The sequence below is a fragment of the Dendropsophus ebraccatus genome, chromosome 8 (assembly GCF_027789765.1).
Source record: "Dendropsophus ebraccatus isolate aDenEbr1 chromosome 8, aDenEbr1.pat, whole genome shotgun sequence".
Classification (NCBI taxonomy): domain Eukaryota; kingdom Metazoa; phylum Chordata; class Amphibia; order Anura; family Hylidae; genus Dendropsophus; species Dendropsophus ebraccatus.
The window spans coordinates 24,074,682-24,095,201 of record NC_091461.1 but is presented as its reverse complement, the minus strand read 5'-3'; the positions used below and the strand labels follow the sequence as shown (position 1 = coordinate 24,095,201).

Here is a 20,520-nt window from a genome sequence, read left to right as displayed (position 1 = left end):
TGAATAGCTGGTGCCAGTAGGTTAGCCAGTAGGTGATGATGTGCCAGTGGTTAGAAATGTCCGTATTACTAAGTCCATATAGAGTGGACAATGTTTGGTTTGAAAGGTGATCAAATAGATCACGTACCTAGAATTGCAGGTGAATCTGTGTTTGATCTGGTAGTGTTGTCCTGTGTGGGGATGAGGAAAAGAGTCACCCCTAATCATGTTGATACATGAAGCACAGTCCAGGCAGGGGAAATTAGGGGGGTGGAGAACAGTCTGTGTAGGTCTAGTCGGGGAGATACATCCGTCTTAACCAGCATATCCCTCAGGTTTCTACCCTGTTTGTAGGCCATAATGGGGGGATCCTGGAAATCAGGTATACCCGGGCAGCCATCTTTTAGGAGGATACTACATCATCACCTACTGGCGATTTATGTAACCATCATCCCGCTTAGCTTCCACTCCAGTGCTGGTTCATTTCTACCATTGCTCATTCTTTTGCCCACACTGGCCAATACGGGTTCACAGGGTGATCCTCCTCACAGGATACTCTGTACTGGTGCCAGCTGTGCGGCAGTACTCACTCCCCGCCTGGGGTACACTGTCTGGACCGAGGCACCGAGCCTACAGCTACGGAGCTGAGCGCTGTGCCTGAGCTTCGGGGGTTTCCCCGGCAACGCACTACACCGCCCACAGCTTGACGGAGGCACTGACGTCACGTTAGGGTGTACCCGGCTTCACACGGAGTTCCCGACGCACTTCTGGGTTTCCTCAGCCTCACATGGAATTCCCGCCTGACATCACCACCGCCCGCTCTGAGCCAGCCCCGTCTTGGGAGCGGAGGGTGATCACCCTGAATCCCAGACATGGTGTATATACCTTCCTATCTGACACTAAGGTAATTTAGTATGATGATTATTGACCTGGTTCACTTCATGTACATTAGGTTACAGGAGGACTCTGGTCCTGGGCTTAGCTCTCTCCTGTTTACCATGTTAACGCCCCCTTTTCTGTCAATTGGTGAGGGTGTATTCACATGTATATTTATAGCGGTTCTGCACTGTGGTTGTGTATACTTGACAAAGACCCTGGATGGGGTCGAAACATCGTATTTCATGTAAGCTGTTCTGCAAAATAAAGCATTGAAGTTTTCCTGTGGATGCTGTTGGACCTTCTCTACTATACTCCACTCCACTCATTCAGTCACTGGATGCGATAGAACAGAACAGTGATTGGCTGAGCGGGCTGTCCGTGAGCGGGGAATCTGAACCAATGATGGAAGGCTTTGGGAGGAGATCCAGACAGGTAAGTATGGCTACCTCTTACCTATTTTTTCATTGGAATTTTTGTTTGTTTTATTTCTTGAAAAAATATTTAATTGAAATGTACAAAATTTATAACGAAAAAATATAATAGGTTTCTGCAAGACACAGCAATTGCAGTTGTAACCTATTACATTTTTTTGTTTTACATTCGGTTAAATATCCCTTCAAGGTGCAAAATATACAAAAAATTGAACAACAAAATGAAATAGGTGAACCAGCCAAGTAGGGGGCACTCGGGTACTCAAGCATTAAAAAATGCTTGTGTCGTGTAACGCTCACTTCAGCATTCAAGTGCTCGCTCAACACTAGTCATGATCATTAGTCTAGTCTAGTAAATTCTCCAAGCATTCTCCAAGCATTGCCTCCGACTGTCTAGCTGCTTTCACTATAGCTACTTTAAAAATTAGGATTTTTTTTTGTTGTTCTCCCGAAATAGGGTCATAAAGTTTAGAAAGACTGTACAACTGTGTATAAATTGTATTTATTGACTTACCAATATTCTTGAGATTCATGGTAGTCGTCATCTATGGGCACTTAGAAACATTTGACAGCTGGGTCCACTTCTATTACTTGTAAAATTTGACAAAAGTTTCTTAAAGATGGAGTTTTGCTTTTAGGGTTTCCTTAATGCGCTCACTTTTACCCAAGTAATAATCCCCAGAGCATCATTGGCTGCTAAAATGATGCCTACATGCTCCATCAATTTAAAGAGTTTACATCTCAGATATTTCTTGATAAACTAAGACACTGAGAATATGTTCAGAGCCTGGACAGAATATAGAGCAATGATTATTGATAGATGTGTACTTTCAGCACAAGCATGATGTGACAAGGAAACTGGGAAAGTGTCAGAAGAAAGACTAGAGAGATCCTATATGAAACAAAGGCTACACTAGATAGTCTCCAATTCCATAAAGAATTTTTGGTTTCACAGATCATACATACAGATCACTGATCTCAGGGAGATCAGCCAAAGATAATACTGTTGGCTGCTGGTTAAATACAATCAATACAATAAAATCCTAGGTGCATTGCTCCCTGGGAAATCAGCAGCCGGCAGTGTTATCTTTGGCTGGTCTCCCTTAGATCAGTGATCTGTTTCTCTTATGGTTCTACTAGGCATTGCTCCCACCTAGACAGAATTCTGCTCCACACTGATGAGGGGCAACACCCCGAAACAGCTGTATGTGGAGGGATACCTGGTCTTGGTTTTTCCCTTGTCATTACACTGACTTATAGGACCACTTAATATGGTGGTTTTGGTGGTTTCCCTACAGGAGCCACCCCTTGGCTGGGCCCTTCCTGGAGGGATATCTGGCTAGTCCTGTGTTTTGAGACTCTTAAATGAGGCTCCCCTAACTCTTTTTTGCATATTTGTATTTCCCAGTGAGCAATGCACCTAGGATTTCACTGCATTGAATGCTTTAACCAGCAGCTGACAGTGTTGTCGTTTGGCTGGTCTCCCTGAAATCAGTGATCTGCTTCTCTTATGGCTCTACTAGGCATTGCTCCCACCTAGCCAGAATCCTGCTCCACACTGATGAGGGGCAACACCCTGAAACAGCTGTCTGTGGATGGATACCTGGCCTTGGTTTTTCCCTTGTCATTACATTGACTTATAGGACCACTTAATATGGTGGTTTCCCTACAGGAGCCACCCCTTGGCTGGGTCCTTCCCGGAGGGATATCTGGCTGGTCCTGTGTTTTGAGACTCTTAAATGAGGCTCCGCAAACTCTTTTTTGCATATTTGTATTTCCCAGGGAGCAATGCACTATATTGAGCGCTTCAACCAGCAGCCAACAGTGTTATCTGTCTGGACTTCCTGAGACCAGTGATCTGTTTTCCAATACGATAAATGTATCACTCAGTACTCAATGCAGGGCACCTAGGCCATAGTATACTTAACACAATCCAGTCCTTAGTTCTTGTTTGCAGAAGGGGCACCATCTCTTTAACAGGAATCTGTCAGCAGCTTTTTCATAGTAATGCTGCTGTCAGTGTAATGTGAGTCATTTAATTCTATACATGTGCGTCATATGTGTGTCTGAGTGATATAATTTTCGATATGAGATAGATCTTTGTTGCCTGTTCTGTATGTAAATGAAGAATCTGGAGTCACCGGCACCGGCACAAGTCAAAGATTTGTCTCTCTGCACTTATCTTTCCTCCTGTTGCAAGCACGCCTTGTTTCTGATGATTGATGTCCTTCCCTGCTGTGACATCAGCCGTCAATTATCACACCGGAGGCGTGCTTACAGTAGGTCAAAAAATTGTTTTACTTTTTCAATGACATTTTAAAGGAGTACTTCTATTAAAAAAAATCTCTAGTCTTACAGTACTTTTCAGCTGTTGTATACCCTGCAGGAACTGGTGTATTCTTTCCAGTCTTACACAGTGCTCTCTGCTGCCACCTCTGTCCATGTCAGGAACTGTCCAGAGCAGTAGCAAATCCCCATAGAAAACTACTCCTGTTCTCCAGGCTGGAAAAAATACACAACATATATAAAATAAATAACATGTATATACATAACACAACATCAAATTAGTATAAAAGAACAAGTCATGAATATTTATGCGCAGTCTTAGGATAATGCTTACTCCATTTATATACTTTATAGCTAAACTAATTTATATTAACATCTGTGGCAGCTTTGTCAGTGCGGCTAACAGATATTCCCATAACAAACCATATGACTCACTGATACTGGACAGTAACATGGAATACAAATTGTCTGGAGAATAATTATAAATAGACAGTTCTATGATTAACTTTTTCCAGTCCACACTGTGTACCAGTAATCTTTTACATAAGAATTATACATTGATAATCCGATGACTGAACGGAAAATATTTTGTGGAGGTGGAGTGGTCCAGATCGGGGGTGAGTTGTGGTACTCACCCCCGGTTGTGGAGATTGGGTCCTATGAAATGTTTCTCTTTTAAGAGAGAGGAAATACTTGACTTTAGCTTATTCAGTATGCTCATTGCAGATGACACTCAGGCAATGGATGATGAACATGTTAACAGTGTATAAAGCCCCTGATAAACTCACCAGCATGAAGCACATTACAATAGCAACACAATATTGAGGGTCAGGAATGTAAGGGCAAGGCAAAATGTTAGTGGAACTTAAAGTGTACCTGTCGTTATTACCGTCAAAATCTAAATCAACAGTAGATGTGATATAAAGCAAGTTTTCAATTTACATTCATTATATATTTTTTTGTTATCATGGAAAACACAGCACTTCCTGTTTTCTGACTCTTCTTTTCTCAAAGAGTCAGAAAACAGGAAGTCCACTGTTTCCCAGGCCATCTGAGCGCTCACAGAGAGAAGGCAGTCATGTGACTGATGGAAGCATTGAGCCGTGACTCTCTGTACTGGCCGGAATTCCTGTGTTTAGTCTGTTTTTTTCAACCAGCAAGTCAGAATATCTACGTTCAGGAGACTGGACCTGGATTTCTGGTAAGTTCAGCTTTGTTTGACAACATGTTAACAACAAAAAATATAATGAATGTATATTGCAAATTTACTTTATATCACATCTACTGTTGATTTAGATTTTGAAAGTTATAATGTCAGTGACACTTTAAGCACACATATAGGGTCTCCAGGAGTAAAAGGAAAGGGGGTCCCCAAACCACATAACCACATTTTATGGATACAATTGGTAATATAACCACACTTAAAGGGAAACTCAGGCTGGGACCCATTTTTTCAAAACACCCATGGAGGGGGTGGGTGAAAGCAATTACATCAACTTACAGCCAGCATACCACCACTCTGGTCTCCGGTTGCTTCCTGGTCATGCCCGGTGGAGGATTGTGGCACGTATTCCCAATAGAAGTGCAGCCCTCACCCTCCACCCTGCCTCCTGGCAGCAGAGATTACAGTCGACAACTACTCAACTACTTCCATTGGCATGTGTACTGCGACCACGAACAATTTTATGGAATGTGTGAATGCAGCCTAAATTTCTTTCTGGAGACTTCAGTAATCTATTAACCCTTTTCTGACCCTTATCTCCTAATCACTGCCGATAAATAAAAGCATTAACCTTTAAAAAAATATAATAAACTCATTGGGGGAGATTTATCGAACATGGTGTAAAGTGAAGCTGGCTCAGGTGCCCCTAGCAACCAATCAGATTCCACCTTTCATTCCTCACAGACTCTTTGGAAAATGAAAGGTGGAATCTGATTGGTTGCTAGGGGCAACTGAGCCAGTTTCACTTTACACCATGTTTGATAAATCTCCCCCATGGTTTCTTTTATACTGTCATCTAAACAATGAAACTAACATTACCTCCATCTGGCATCTCCTTCTATGAGCCCGCCGTGTCTGTTATTAGATATTATTTGAATCTGAAGATACTGTGTATATATATATATATATATATATATATATATTGCAGAGAAATGATAGAATCAGGGATTTGATCAAATCCCGGGAAATGATGAAATTACCCCGCTGTTAGATCATTTCCCTTAAGAAACTCAGGGATTTGATCAAATCACTGATCCCTTTTAGGGAAATGATGGAATGAACGAGTCAGCAGTTGCCCAGCTCTATGTTTACTTATTAAAAGTGTTGTCAAAAAAAAAAATTCTTTTAAATCAACTGGTGTCAGAAAGTTACATAGATTTGTAATTTACTTCTATTTAAAAATCTCAAGTATTCCCATACTTATCAGCTACTGTATGTCCTGCAGGAAGTGTTGTTTTATTTACATTCAGAAACAGTGCTCTCTGCTGACATCTCTGTTCAAGACAGGAACTGTCCTGAGCAGGAGAGGTTTTCTATGGGGATTTGCTTCTGCCCTGGACAGTTCCTGACAGGACATATAGTAGCTGCTAAGTATGGGAAGACTTGGGAGATTTTTAAATAGAAGTAAATTCCAAATCTATACAACTTTCTGACACCAGTTGATTTGAAAGAATTTTTTTTTGCTGGACTACCTCTTTAAGTAATAGTTTAAGTTGAAACTATTTATTCGAAACTAATTAACAAAGGAAATAGGTGGTTAAGCTGATATTTTTACTGAATGTAATTAATAAATAATCATGTTCATTCATTTAAAAAAAATCAAAACACGTTGATTTGTGGCATCTCGAGTTGCAGAGTACCTTACTTTTTTTTTTTTTTTTTTAAATATTTTTTTTGTTACATTGCATTTTGGACTGTTCACAGGAACACTTCATTAAATCCTTGACCTTCAAATCAGGAGAATTTTCCTGCAATCTCAGGCAGACTAAGGGCCCTATTCCACCGGACGATTATCGTTCAAATTATCGTTAAATCGTTTGAATCTAAACGATAATCGTTCCGTTGAATTGCAGTTAACGATTAATGACCGAACGAGAAATCGTTGATCGCTTTATAAGACCTGGACCTATTTTTATCGTTGCTCGTTCGCAAAACGTTCGCAAATCGTTCGCATTGAATAAGACGTTGTTCGGTCGTTCGTAGTAGATATGAACGCAATAGCGAAGAAATAGCGAAGAAAAAACTATCGCAATTACGATCATAAGTAACGATTATCGTTTCATGGAAATGAGTCAACGTTTTTAGGTCTTTCGCAATAGCGGTCGTTTGAGATTGTTAATCGTTAACGATTATGCGAACGATAATCGTCTGGTGGAATAGGGCCCTTAGGTTTGTCTGGGGAACGGTATTGATAAATGTTGTAGTAGCTACTTGAAGAGCGTTTCTGGGGAGCCAATCTTTTATAATTCCAACCAAGGTACCTTTTTTTCTACATCTTATATGATCCCCACAATGGCACTTCCATCTAAAGGACCTCTATCAACCTTAAAGGAGAAGTCCGGCAAAATTTTTTATTAAAGTATTGTATTGCCCCCCAAAAGTTAGATAAATCCCCAATATACACTTATTACAGGAAATGCTTATAAAGTGCTTTTTTCCCTGCACTTACTACTGCATCAAGGCTTCACTTCCTGGATAACATGGTGATGTCACTTCCTAGATAACATGGTGATGTCACGTCCTGGTTAACATGGTGATGTCACTTCCTGGTTATCATGGTGATGTCACTTCCTGGGATAACATGGTGATGTCACTTTCTGGATAACATGGTGATGTCACTTCCTGGTTAACATGGTGATGTCACTTCCTGGTTAACATGGTGATGTCACTTCCTGGGATAACATGGTGATGTCACTTCCTGGATAACATGGTGATGTCACTTCCTGGGATAACATGGTGATGTCACTTCCTGTTATAACATGGCGAAGAGTGGATGATGGCAGGGGGACACTGAGGGACACAGGGCACTGGAGGGAAACTGAGCATCCCTCTGCCATCATCCTCTCCAGCAGGTGGCCAGTTCATCTAAACAACCATCCTAGTTCTTATAGTCCAATGATATGCCACCTCTCAAAGTCTATTTACTGGACAAAACATCTTGGAGTGCATCAAAGAGACTTGTCATATGCCAATGGGGTAGAGTCAAGAGGTCCCCATACACATTAGGTGGTCAGCCGACTCTGCCGAAAATAGTGGATGGTACCAATATAATGAGTATGGACAGCTATACTCATGTTGTTGGGTAGTCATTAGATAAATGATAGGAAACCTGTGGCCGTCCAGTTGCAAAACTACAATTCCCATCATGCCTGCACAGCCGAAGCTTTAGCTCCATGAAATCAACAGGTAAATTTGAACTCAACATCTATCTAAAAATAGAGTGAGGGTTTCGAGCTGTGTTCTTACACCCCCTCCATGGGCTCCATTAGAACTTGTCCCGCTCCCAAATAACTGCCTATGTAACTAATGGAGCGACTGGGTCCACCAGAATGGGAGCTGCTACAAGCCAAGGACATCCATTTTTCCTAATAGGCCATATTGACAGGAATTGTCTTTATAAGACACGCTATTTAATATTTCAACTTTACCTGATATATTATAAATGTCATATTTTGGGTGAGAATAACACTTTCTCCATTATTTACAGTGTGAATTGGTGAGATGTGCAGGAGAATTTTATGACTTATTCATCTATCAGTGTCCACAAAGCAGCTGCATAGAGAACGCTCCGTACTCGTCAGACATAATTTCCTGCTAATTAGTACCCTGTAGTCAGGATCCATAGGGATAAAATGGTGACATTGTATTTAAATATTTACATTTTCCATTTGCAGGTTACAAGTGGGGTAAGTCGTGTGGAAATATCGGAAGGAATGATAAAGAGAACATGCCGCTGCCAGAAGTGACGGAAAACAAACCAGGCAGGAAACCGCTTCCCGAAAAAATGAGTTTACAAGTAAATAAAAATTTTTTACTTTCTCCGCATTGGGGTCATGGCTTCTATTTTTGACAGATTTGTGACTGCTCACGATCAGGCCGAAAGTAGAGTATAATGGGTCAGAGTTAGTTTTAGATGGAGTCAGAATTGGTAGAAATGCACCAACTCAGCCTTCAAAATAAAAATAAAATAAAAATAAAAAGGAGCTTCAAAATAAAAATAATACTAATTAATATATATATATATATATATATATTAATTGTATTATCTAATAATAATATAATTATAAAAATATAATAAAATAAAAGTGTATATATATTTTTTTATTTCATTTTTTATTTCATTTTTTTTTATGCAGATAATTTTTTTTATAAATTTTTACGTATAGCAGAAATAACATGCAACAAATAATTTTGGCTGCATCATCAATGAGTAATACACAAAGCTATGACTATCCGCAGGATACATACTAAGCATATTAAACAACTAGCTAAGTAAGCAACTGGTATAATCAAAGACATAAATCATCCATACAAGTTGGGATAATATAGGAGCTTTCCTGGTGTCCCTAGGACAACGCAGTAATCACAGTAAGGCTAGGTTCACACATCGTCAAAAATATTAAAAAGGCGGCCGATTTTCATATATAAAGTAACGTCCGTTTTTGCCGAGATTTAACTGACTGCAATGCCATTGCATTGGAGTCAATGGGAAGACGGATGTCCAATGCCCACAATGCATTGAAAAACGGATGTTTTTGCCGCGGACGTAAAAATAATGGACATGAACATTATTTTCGGACGTCTTTTGTAAACAGCGGACGTTTTTTTATTTGTAGTTCACACACAGTTTTCCTTTTGTCACCGTTCACAATTCAATGGACTTTTCAATTAAGCCCCATCGAACGGCCGATTAGTAACCAAACTAGAATAATGTGCAAACACCCGTCAGTGCACTAAGGGGAGGTCAGGCAGCTAAATAACGTCATTTTGAACGGAGATGAATAAACGTTGTGTGAACATAGTCTAAGGCTGGGTTCACACTATGTTTTTGCAATACCTTTTTATCATCCGTTTTATGCAAAAATAAAACAGATGGGGAAAAAAAACGGATGTATTTGTGTGCATCCGTTTTTAACAGTTTTTCCATTGACTTCCATTATAAAAAGAAAATCTGATCAAAACGCACCATTTTTTTTTTAGCGTACACAAAACTACTTTTTTTTTTTACACTTTTTACCTTTACTTTATACTTTTTATACTTTTTTTTATACATTTTTAGAATGGAAGTCGATGGAAAAAACGTCTCAAAATGGATGCACACAAATGCTTCCTTTTCATCTGTTTTTCATCCATGGATAAAAAAAATTAGGTTGCAAAAACGCAGTGTGAACCCAGCCTTAGGGTACTATTACACAGGTCGATAGCGGCCCGATAATAAATGTAAACGAGCGCCGATCGACTAGATCGGAGCTCGTTTACATGGCCTATTACCGATGTCATTGCAGCCCTTGCTAAACTGGTATACATTACCTATCCATGGTTCAGGGCTTCTCCTGCTCCTCTTCTCCCCGGGTCCCGCGCGCTGCAGCTTCAGGGCAGCCTGTCTTAGTTGACAGGCCACTCAGCCAATCACTGGCCGCGGTGGTCCCGGCCAGTGATTGGCTGAGCAGCCGTCAGCTAAAACAGGCCGCTGTGGAGCTGCAGCGCGCAGGGCCTGGGGAGAAGAGGAGCAGGAGGAGTCCTGGACCATAGATAGGTAATGTATTCTTTTGCAAATCGTTAGCCGCCGGCCACGCACCGCTATTACACGTAGAGGTGAGCGATCGGTGGTCGACCACTATAGGTCTGAACCTATATCAATGATCAGCCGATGACAACGATCATCGGCTTATCATTGTGTTTATTACCTGGAAGGATAATCGGTCGGATAGGGCTGATTTGGCCGATTATCATTCCGTGTAATAGTACCCTTAGCCCAGAATCCAATCTTACACTAATGGCAATGAGGCCAATCTCTAGTGTCTAGTAATCACTTTCTTTATTGAAGGAATCTCATAAAAATGTAGGTTGTATTGGTTAGGCTGGATGCACACTGCGTTTACAGTACGTTTAACATATATGTTTTATAGCCTTGCAAAGAATGAAAACACAAACATTAATGGATGCTAAATCCGTTTCCCATTGACTTTCATGGTAAAAAGAAAAAAGAGCTTTGCACTGTACATTTTTTTGTTGTATACAATGTTGTAGTTTACTATGCTTTTGTATACGGCAAAGAAAACATAATGAAATGGAAACAGTGAAACTTCCATAAGCAATCACAGTGTGAAAACAGACTTCCACAAACTTCCACGGCCGTCCACGGCCGCAAATGAGCGCTGATCAACGAGATCAGCACCCGCTCGCAGTGCCTTCACAAGTTTACGCAGTACAATTGAAAGGTTTATCCAGCGGAAAAATTTTTTTTTTCAAATCAGCTGGTGTCAGAAAGTTATACAGATTTGTAATTTACTTCTATTGAAAAATCTCAAGTCTTACCATACTTATCAGCTACTGTATGTCCTGCAGGACATGCTGTTTTCTTATCAGTCTGACATAGTGCTCTCTGCTGACATCTCTGGCCGAGACAGGAACTGTCCAGAGCAGGAGAGGTTTTCTATGGGGATTTGCTACTGCTCTGGACAGTTCCTGTCTCGGCCAGAGGTGGCAGCAGAGATCACTGTGTCAGACTAAAAAAAGAAAACAACATGTCCTGCAGGACATACAGCAGTTGATGAACTATGGAAAGACTTGAGATTCTTAAATAGAAGTAAATTACAAGTCTATATAACTTTGTGAAACCAGTTGATTTGAAAGAAATAGTTTTTTGCTGGATAACCCCTTTAATCGAGAGGCCTGGCTGCACAAACAATCCTTGTATCATTCATTTAAATAAGTAAGTTCGCATTTTTGAATCCCCAAATGCTCAGAATTTGATTCCCGGTGACTGGAGAAGATCGATGCAGCCCTAGGAATGCCTTGAAAATATGGATACAGCCATAGGCCATAGGCTGTATCAACATCTTTCAGGCAGCACTGGGGCTGTATCCATCCTCTCCAGCCACCTGGAGTCAAATACCGATCATTCAGGGTTTTGAAACCCAAAAAACGTGTGTATTTCATGGCCTTATTTTTTTAAAGAGTTCATTATACAAGCAGTGTACCTGGACTATGAAGCAGAAATACAGTATAATTCGGTGTTATGCCATTAGACATAGGGTTAATCAAAATGGAAGCTACCAACACCCAACATTCACACACTACAAAGCCATCCTTGTCTTTGTTCTCATCCTCTTCTAGGAAGCTTTAGAACATCACAGGCCGGACTTCATCTATAAGTCACAAGAACGCCTTCACAAACTGGAGCTTATGGCACGTCAACGTAAAATACAAAATCAGGATCCAAACTTGTGCCTCCAAAAAGATCCACAAAAATTCATAAACCAAAAGCGGAAACTCTTCACGGTTCCTCACCCCCTGAGTGGTAAGGTTTTTTTGTTTTTTTTTTATATTCATTACTCCATTCCATTATTCCATTCATTATTATAATGGTTAGTGATCTAGAGATGAGAACTGAGAATCTATTCACTTTGATCTAACCATATATCTCAGAGGAGCACCTATAATACAATATTACAATGCTTTTTAACAAACTACAAACAAACCCTATCTGGTTATCCCCCCTCCCCCTTTAGCTGTTCCCTATTTCTTGCTTACCTTACAAATATATCTTTGCAAAAAGTAGAAGTGTGACTGCAGGGTCAGACTACACTTGGTCTATTTGTAGTCTGTTTCCATGGAGACACATTGCAGCTGCAAAGACAACCCAGTAGGATTAATCAATTTAAGTAGTATATTTTGTAAACAGTGATATTGTAACATTGGCACCAACTAAGAAACGTTTTTCTTTTTTAATGTAAAGTGGTGAACTACTAATTCTGTCTGGTGTTTTCCAACCAATCGTATAATAATAAATAACATATATCAATTAGAAAGAAAGATATGAGATAGATGATAGAGAGATAGATAGATAGATAGATAGATAGGAGATAGAACTGTGTCCAAAAAGTGTCTGTGATTAAAGGGGTAGTGCGGCACTAAAAAATTATTCACAGAATAACACACATTACAAAGTTATACAACAATGTTATACAATGTATGTTATGTCTGTGAATCGCCCCCTTCCCCGTGTCCCACCACCCCCGCCCGTGTACCCGGAAGTGTGTGGTGCATTATACATTACCTGATCCGTGTCGAGGCCGTCCGCCATCTTGTGCCAAACGTCATCTTCCGGTTACACGGGTGGGAGTGGTGGAACACAGGGAAGGGGGCGATTCACAGACATAACATACATTACAAAGTTGTATAACTTTTTAGCGCCGCACTACCCCTTTAAAGGTCCGCTTGAGAAATCATGTAGGCAAATAGTCACTCCAGGTCCAAAAACGCCTACTTGCGTTTTGGACCTGGAGTGGTCCTCCGGAGATTGGTGAGCGCCACAGAACTACTACTTGGGGTGGATGAAGTGGATGACTCGCTTTGGTATCAGTTCACACTGTTGCCGTGGCCAGATTGCGGTATCCTGTGCATTCCAGAGCATCCCAGGTGAGCGAGCTAAGAGCATCACGTTGCCTGGCTACGCCGGACGGGGTGCTACAGATCACATGATCTTTAAGCTGGATTGACACCGGATTTCCTCCCGACGTGTATTTGGTGTATTTTCTCTTCCTCAGAGATTTGATCGAAATGAATTTACCATATTGTTTATTCTTATTGGCTATTTGCCTACATGAATTCTCAAGCGGACCTTTAAAAAAGACACTTTTTGGACACAGTTCTACTATGTGGTCACGTGATGACCTCTGAACACCTGATATATGTAAATCACTGGGGAGGCCTTTAAGCATCCCTCGTGACCTCTAAACACAGATGTATTGAATGAATTATTTTGTATTCACCAATCACAGAATGTTACTTGGCTATAAATTGCACACATGTGTTTTACTGAGCACGGCGGCGAATAGCTGCTGAAACGTTGCGTCTGTATGCTGCACTTGCTTTTTCAATTGCACCTTGAATTTTACTGAGGAGTGCTGTGGATTTTTCCTCACTATTTCAACATGGTCCCTGGTCTCGACTTGAAACCGCTGGCACCCGACTTCTACCTCTTCTGAAGTGCTGCTACTATTTTCCGAAATTTAGATAGATAGATAGATAGATAATATGATGAAAAGTTACTGTACATAGAGAGTATATACTGTATGTAGACAGACAGACAGACATAGAGATTAGATAATGGATTTTTGTCTATCCTTAGAATATAAAATGGAAACATTTAAGGCCTCATTACACAAGAATATAATAAACATCTCGTCCAGTATATTGTGCTGACTATGGAGCGGCGATGCAGATGTGTTCTCCCCACGCTGACTCAGCACTGCCCGCTTTCTCAGTAGGTTTTGTTTCAGGAATCTCACACAAGGATAAAAGCATTAGGCAAAACTGCTAATTTGCAAGGGCGGCCAGGGGAAGATTGAAGGTGTAGGGTACTGTGCAGACAGCTGTTCCTGCAGCCGGTACTACAGGCACAGATCTCAGCACCACCACAGGTCTATTGACCTGGACTAACAGCAGTAGTATCAGTACGAATAGTCCTCTTCTGATCTCTGACCACAACCATCTCTCTCAGGACACTATATAACACATACAGAAATGAATAGATGCTCTTTAGTCAATATTGCTTCCAGTTCCAGTCCCTATCGGGCCGCCAAATATAACAATGAAACTCCCCAAACTCACCCTTTTTGTAGCAATGGTGAGGCGTGGGGAGTTGTAGTAGACTCCCTACCGGGTAAGCTGGTACTGTGGTGTGGTAGTTGAGTGGGTCTAGAGTACAGTAACTTTGGCACTTGTCACAGTAGCCTGAAATGATTTGCCCCCCCCCCCCCCAGACAGTTTGGTGCCCCACCAGCAGAAAAAAGAGATTAACTCAAGTGTACCGGTGTGGGTTTGGGTGTGTGGGTGCACAAGAATAGGCCAATGCTTGCAATAAAAATATAACAGTTTACTTGTAGCAGCTTAGTGAAATAGGACGGTACTTTGGCGGCAATACAGTTCAGTGCAATACAAGGAAACAATCTTGCAGTTGAGGCAGAGATCAGGTACTTTCTAGAGGAGAGTGTTGTAGAAGAGAGAGTAAACGAAAGAGAGTGCCTAAAGAGCCTTGCCCAATTTAGTAGTGTACTCTGCCTGGAACAGTTGAAGGGGTGTATAAGAGATATAAAGAACACTTGTACTCGCGTATAGACTTCAGTCGAGATACTCATCCTGTCAGGGTAGTACGATCCCCAGGCCTAGTTATCTGGGTTAAGCAGACTTCCAAGACTTCCCAGTCCTCTTGCACTGCACAGTGGAATACCTAGGCTTTCCGTACCTTTGTTCCACTCACGTCAGTTCCTGTGACTGCTGAGGTAACTGCCCTGCACTTTTTAGAGAGGTTCCTGGTGTGGACAAGGTGATCCCTGTGTTGCTTTTCTCCCCTTGGTACTTCCTTAGCACCGCATAGTAGTTGTGTTTCTCATAAGGAAGATCTTGGCTTGCTTGGTTGTGTCCCTGTCAGAGGACCTGACCTAAGCCAGGCTCGGCTTAGCGTCAGCAGAGACCTGTCTGTATTGTTCCCTGTCACACTGACTCCAGAAAACTACCTACACTCCTCCCACTAGGAACTAAGTCCTTCCTACAGGTGCCTGTCTAAACCTGCCTGTGATTGGTGGGACTGTGTTTGTGAGGGGAGAGAGAACAGAGGATAGGATAGAGAAAAGAGGCAAAGCACCTGCACCTGTGAGTGGGGAAAAAACAACATGTGACATATAACAGTTAATCCTTAGTGACACCTACTGTAGTGGGAATACACTAATTGACGTGGATGCTTCATCCCAAGTGTGAACCCAAGGGAGTTTCCTTACTCAGGTGCAATAAAGGTTTAGGGGCCCATACCGGGTCACTACATTTTTACAAAGCTTCACTCTCTACCCTCCCTAAACAGATGGTGGCAACCATAGCCCTTGCCTTAAAGTAACTCTGTATCCACCAACCCACCCCACCAAACTGCTAGTACCATCTGTTTGATGAGAGTAAATCCTTACCGGTCGTGTCTTTGAAAATGCGCCCGGTGCCTTGGTTAGAGCAAAAAATTATCTTTTAAATTTGCAGTGCTGTGTCATACTGGCGTGGCTTAGAGTGTCTGTGCCCCAGGTCTGCAATGCCTCTCCTTTCTTCCTCCCCGCCCTCCTTATTATTAGGAACCCCCTCCCCCCACCACCCCCAGGCAGGATTTCTATCCATCGCTATAGCACATGTACACTGTTTAGACAGGTGGAATCCTGCCTGGGGTGTTCCTAATGATAAGGAGGGAGGGGAGAAAGGAGAGGCGTTGCAGACCCGTAACGCACACACTCCAGGCCACGTCAGTATGACACAGCGCTTCAAGTTAAAAAGATCATTTTGTGCTCTAACCGAGGCACCAGGCGCATTTTAAAAGACACGAAGGGTAAGGATTTACTCTAATCAAACAGATGGTACTAGCGGTTTGGTGTGGAAGGTTGGTGAATGCAGAGTCGCTTTAATGATGCTCTAGGTGTGCTGAACATCAATGGAGAGAACTACATATGTCAGCAGATTTTCTCCATCACCAGTTTGTCAGACAAGCCCACTTCACTGAAAGTGCAGACACCTCTGTGCTGAAGAACGGGCCACTTTTTTAGAGATTTTAAAGTTATTGTTCTATTTAACTGTGCTTAGGTTGCAGTTCAAAAAAAATCCCTATACTTTCCCACTCTTGCTTCCCTGCCACATTGCACCTCCTTGTGTCTGGACCCCTCAGTTGGCTCTATCAGTGGCGACAGAAGTTTTCCACCTCCCAGCTATTATTTTTAGGGGTGGACAGGAGCAAATCACTCGGAAATTCGTTTCGCCAAGTTTGTGAATATTTGCAAATCGCATACAAACAAAATTTTATTAAATGAGGCAAACTATAGTAGCTACAATAGTGGGACTATTACAGAGTAGCTATTTTCTCGATAGCTGTTGCTGTGACAGTGTCAAAATTGGAAAATGTCAATTAGCCTGTCAATCATTCAATTTCCGCCATGGAAAGTAGTGGACGATGGTGGATCAGCGGCGTAATATCAATTTTCTCCTAGGACAGCAGTGGACATTGGTAAATGAGTACCCAGTGAGTTATTAAGATGAACACTGTGGACACTGTAGACCCAGTATCTTGGTATAATGCATACTCACCACCCAGTGACTTGGTATAATGAACAACAGTCACCCAGTTACTTGGTATACTGGACAATGGTTTAACTGCTCCCACAGAAAGCCAACCACAACCCACCCTCCTCTCCTCTCTGTCCCTATCTCTCTGTATTTCTCCTGCAATCTCTTCTCCACTATACACAGCTGACTGGCCGTCTCCAGGAAGCCAATCACCTTATAAAGTGGGTGAGAGGGGGGGGGGAGTGCTGACATCAGAGTGGGGTTTGCAGCTGATTGGACGGGCGCAAGGGATTCTGGATAATGCCATACTCCCGCCAAAAGACAGTTCTGTAAGCTAACAAGAGCCATGTTTAGTGAATTTGCGAATTTGCAAATCTGGCAAGTTGAAAAATTTGATGGCCGATCCGCTGCAAATTGGAATTGGTCATATTCGCTTCGCTCATCTCTGATTATGACAGTGACGTTGGCGGCTCTTAGTGTCGGCACTCCTACCAAAACAGAACAAGGGTGAATGTTTTCTGACTAGCAGAACATAAATAATGTCCGAGTTCATCTCTTGGATAAGCTCTCCAGGTCTGGAGCTGTTCTCTCTGTGTGCTGTGACTTACAATATCCTTAATGCTTTCCAAAAAAGCTGCCAACATTTCCATTGTCAGAGTGAAGATAAAGGGCCGTCATATAACCTTTCACTAAAACATCTGCTCTGTGTTTACATATCAGCAAGGCCGAAAAACAATTTCCAGGCATCTATCAGATGTGCACAGTGTGAGGGCGACAGGCGCGCCATGTCATCAGCTCTACCAGCCAGAGAAGGAAAAGATTACCTTATTGGAGCAATAGGAAGATACCTACAGATTTACACCCAGGGCTGCAAATCATAGGAAATTAAATATTGCTGCTGGGATAAATCTGTCGAGGCTGGATGAAAGAACTGGAGGTTTACAAATCTCTATGGGATACTATGTGGATTACAAGCAAAATGGGGCATAATGGTGACCTAGCGATTTGTACTGTTACCTTACAGCACTGGGGCTCTGGGTTCGAATGCAAGACTTACTTCTGTCTACACGGAGTCTACATATCCTCCTTATATGTGGGTGGGTTTCTGATCGTCTAGTTGGCCTTCTACCAGATTGCCCCACTTTAAACGTGTGTGAGATAGAGAAATTAAGAGTTGAACCTCACCAATTTGATGTTGATGGTCTATCCCACAGGTGTCAAACTCAGGCCCTCCAGCTGTTACAAACTACAGTTCCCATCATACCTGTGCCGTGGCCCGGGGCACTGGATACTGGTGGTGTACCAGCAGGTGGGCTCTGGTGTTTTGGGGTGACTTGCCACGGTGGCCAGGAGTGATAATACTCACCCGACCTTTGGTAGTACTAGTGTGAGGTGCAGGTGTGGAAGCAGAGATTACAGAGTCCTCACGTTTAGATAAATCTGTGTTATCTCACCGCCTTCTGCCTACACAGTCTCGGAGACCACCCTGTGAGGTAGCCCAGGCCTCTGTCTCTGGGTGAAGCCAACTAGTCAAGCATTGTCAGTAGAGAGCGGCTAACTTGCATCCATGGTCTACTGTGGATCAGTTCCTCTTCCTCTTTCCTAGGGGGTGACTGTCCTGAAGTGAAGAATCCATGGCGTAGGCAAGGGATGTTCCTATTTGTCCAGTTATTACGGGTGTTCAGCAATGTATATCTACTGAAGTCTCTCTCTCTGGAACTAGAACAGGTGTTGTCTCTTCCATGTCTAGACTCTTACTCAACTAACTCAGAAAGAGTGTGTGACAGAGAGTCTAAAAAAAAAAATTAAACATTGCTTCTTAAACTGAAGCTGTGCACAGGGGGAATGAGACACCTAGTGGCTGGAGTAGGGCACAGCAACCAACTGGACTAGTTGTGGCACCTGAGTGAACTAGTTTAACCTGGGTGTGTAAGGACAGAAGAACCACCCGTACTGGGACACTACACCTGAACAGCCAAAGCTAAAGCTTTCCAGGCATGATGGGATATGTAGTTTTGAAAGAGCTGGAGGGCCTGAGTTTGACACCACCGGTCAATCCTGAGGATAGGCCATCAATATAAAGATGTCAGACACCATTTTTTGTTAAAAACAAGTAACTTACAATTGAGAACTGCAGCCAATAATGATACCTGAGAAGCTACAGACAGCCAATGTCCCAAGGCCCAGACTTGGATAGGAAATCTGGCATTGTGCAATGATTTTTAGGCAGAAAGAAGGGAATGAAATTGGAAAAACTCAGATTTATTGTATACTTTGAAGGATAGATATAGAAGGGAAGATTTATCAAACATGGGGGAAGATCAAACTGGTGTAAAGAAGAACTGGCTCAGTTGCCCCTAGCAACCAAATTCCACCTTTCTTTCCTCACCAATTCTTTAGAAAATGAAAGTTGGAATCTGATTGGTTGCTAGGGGCAACTGAGCCAGTTTCACTTTACACCATGTTTGATAAATCTCCCCCAGAGTCTTTATATAGATAAATATTAGTTATGTGTGTGTTCAAATAGATACATCTACAGTATGTTGAGTATAAGCATGTTTTTGGTATAATGTAATTATGTAAAGAACAGATCTAAGGAAATGTGTAAATCTATAAATTCAAATAAAACAGTACAGAGGGAGAGAGACACATAGATATACTGTACAGCAGATAGATATCAGACTATGTATAAGGATGTATACTGCACTACTGTATCTCATGGCGGCTATAGCTGTATCATTCTGTTCTCCACCTCCGGCTGTTCTATGATATGATACCGGACTGGGACTGTTCCTCCTGTGCTCGCAGCTTGGCAGGAACTTTTGCATTTCTTGACATTTTCCTGCTTTGCTTCCTTAGCAGTTTTGCGTCCAATATTATTATTGTTTTACCAGACTGGTTTTAGAATTAAGCAGAAGCAATTTATAAAGTAATTACATTATACCTGGGAGGCTGCGATCGCTTTACCCTAATGTTCTGCTTGTGGAGCGCCGATGTTTCTAGCAGAAGCTGCAACGAGAGGTTTTTTTTCTTCTTCTTGTTCTAAAAGTATTGTCCACAGCTTTTCCCCCTCGCACAATTACAGGTATAGCAGGGCTGAACATGTCATTTAAAGGGAACCTGTCACCATGAAAATGCTACCTAAGCTATCGCCATCATGTTATAGAACAGGAGGAGCTGAGCAGATTGATATATAACTTTATGGGAAATGATTTAGTAAAACTTGTAATTTATTGATTGAACTCTCTGATGTTTCCATGCTAAAGAGTCCAGTCCATTAAGTGACACCGCCACTGTCCTGAGCAAGAGAGGGTTTTCTATGGGGATTTTCTACTTCTCTGGAAAGTTCCTGACATGGACAGAGGTGTCTGCAGAGAGCACTGTTTCTGAATGTAAATAAAACACCACTTCCTGCAGCACATACAGCAGCTGATAAGTATGGGAAGACTTGATATTTTTGAATAGAAGTAAATTACAAATCTATATAACTTGAATTTGAAAGAATTTTTTTTCCCACTGGATAGCCCTTTTAAGCTCTATTCACTTTAATGGAACTGAGTTACAAAACCTGCAACCAAACTGGAGACAAGAGTGGTGCTGTCTCTGGGAGAAAGTGACCATGTTTTT

The 20,520-nt window shown here is 41.8% G+C and overlaps 1 protein-coding gene across 1 annotated transcript in view; it reads left to right on the top strand.

Moving 5' to 3' along the window:
* The window catches only part of C8H10orf90 (chromosome 8 C10orf90 homolog), a 179,239-nt gene that overhangs the window by 123,973 nt on the left and 34,746 nt on the right, over positions 1-20,520 (top strand). Inside the window, exons 8-9 of the mRNA XM_069981801.1 lie at positions 8,472-8,593; positions 11,917-12,100. Of these exons, the coding sequence (XP_069837902.1) occupies positions 8,472-8,593; positions 11,917-12,100 (306 nt within the window). The remainder of the gene's footprint in view (positions 1-8,471; positions 8,594-11,916; positions 12,101-20,520) is intronic.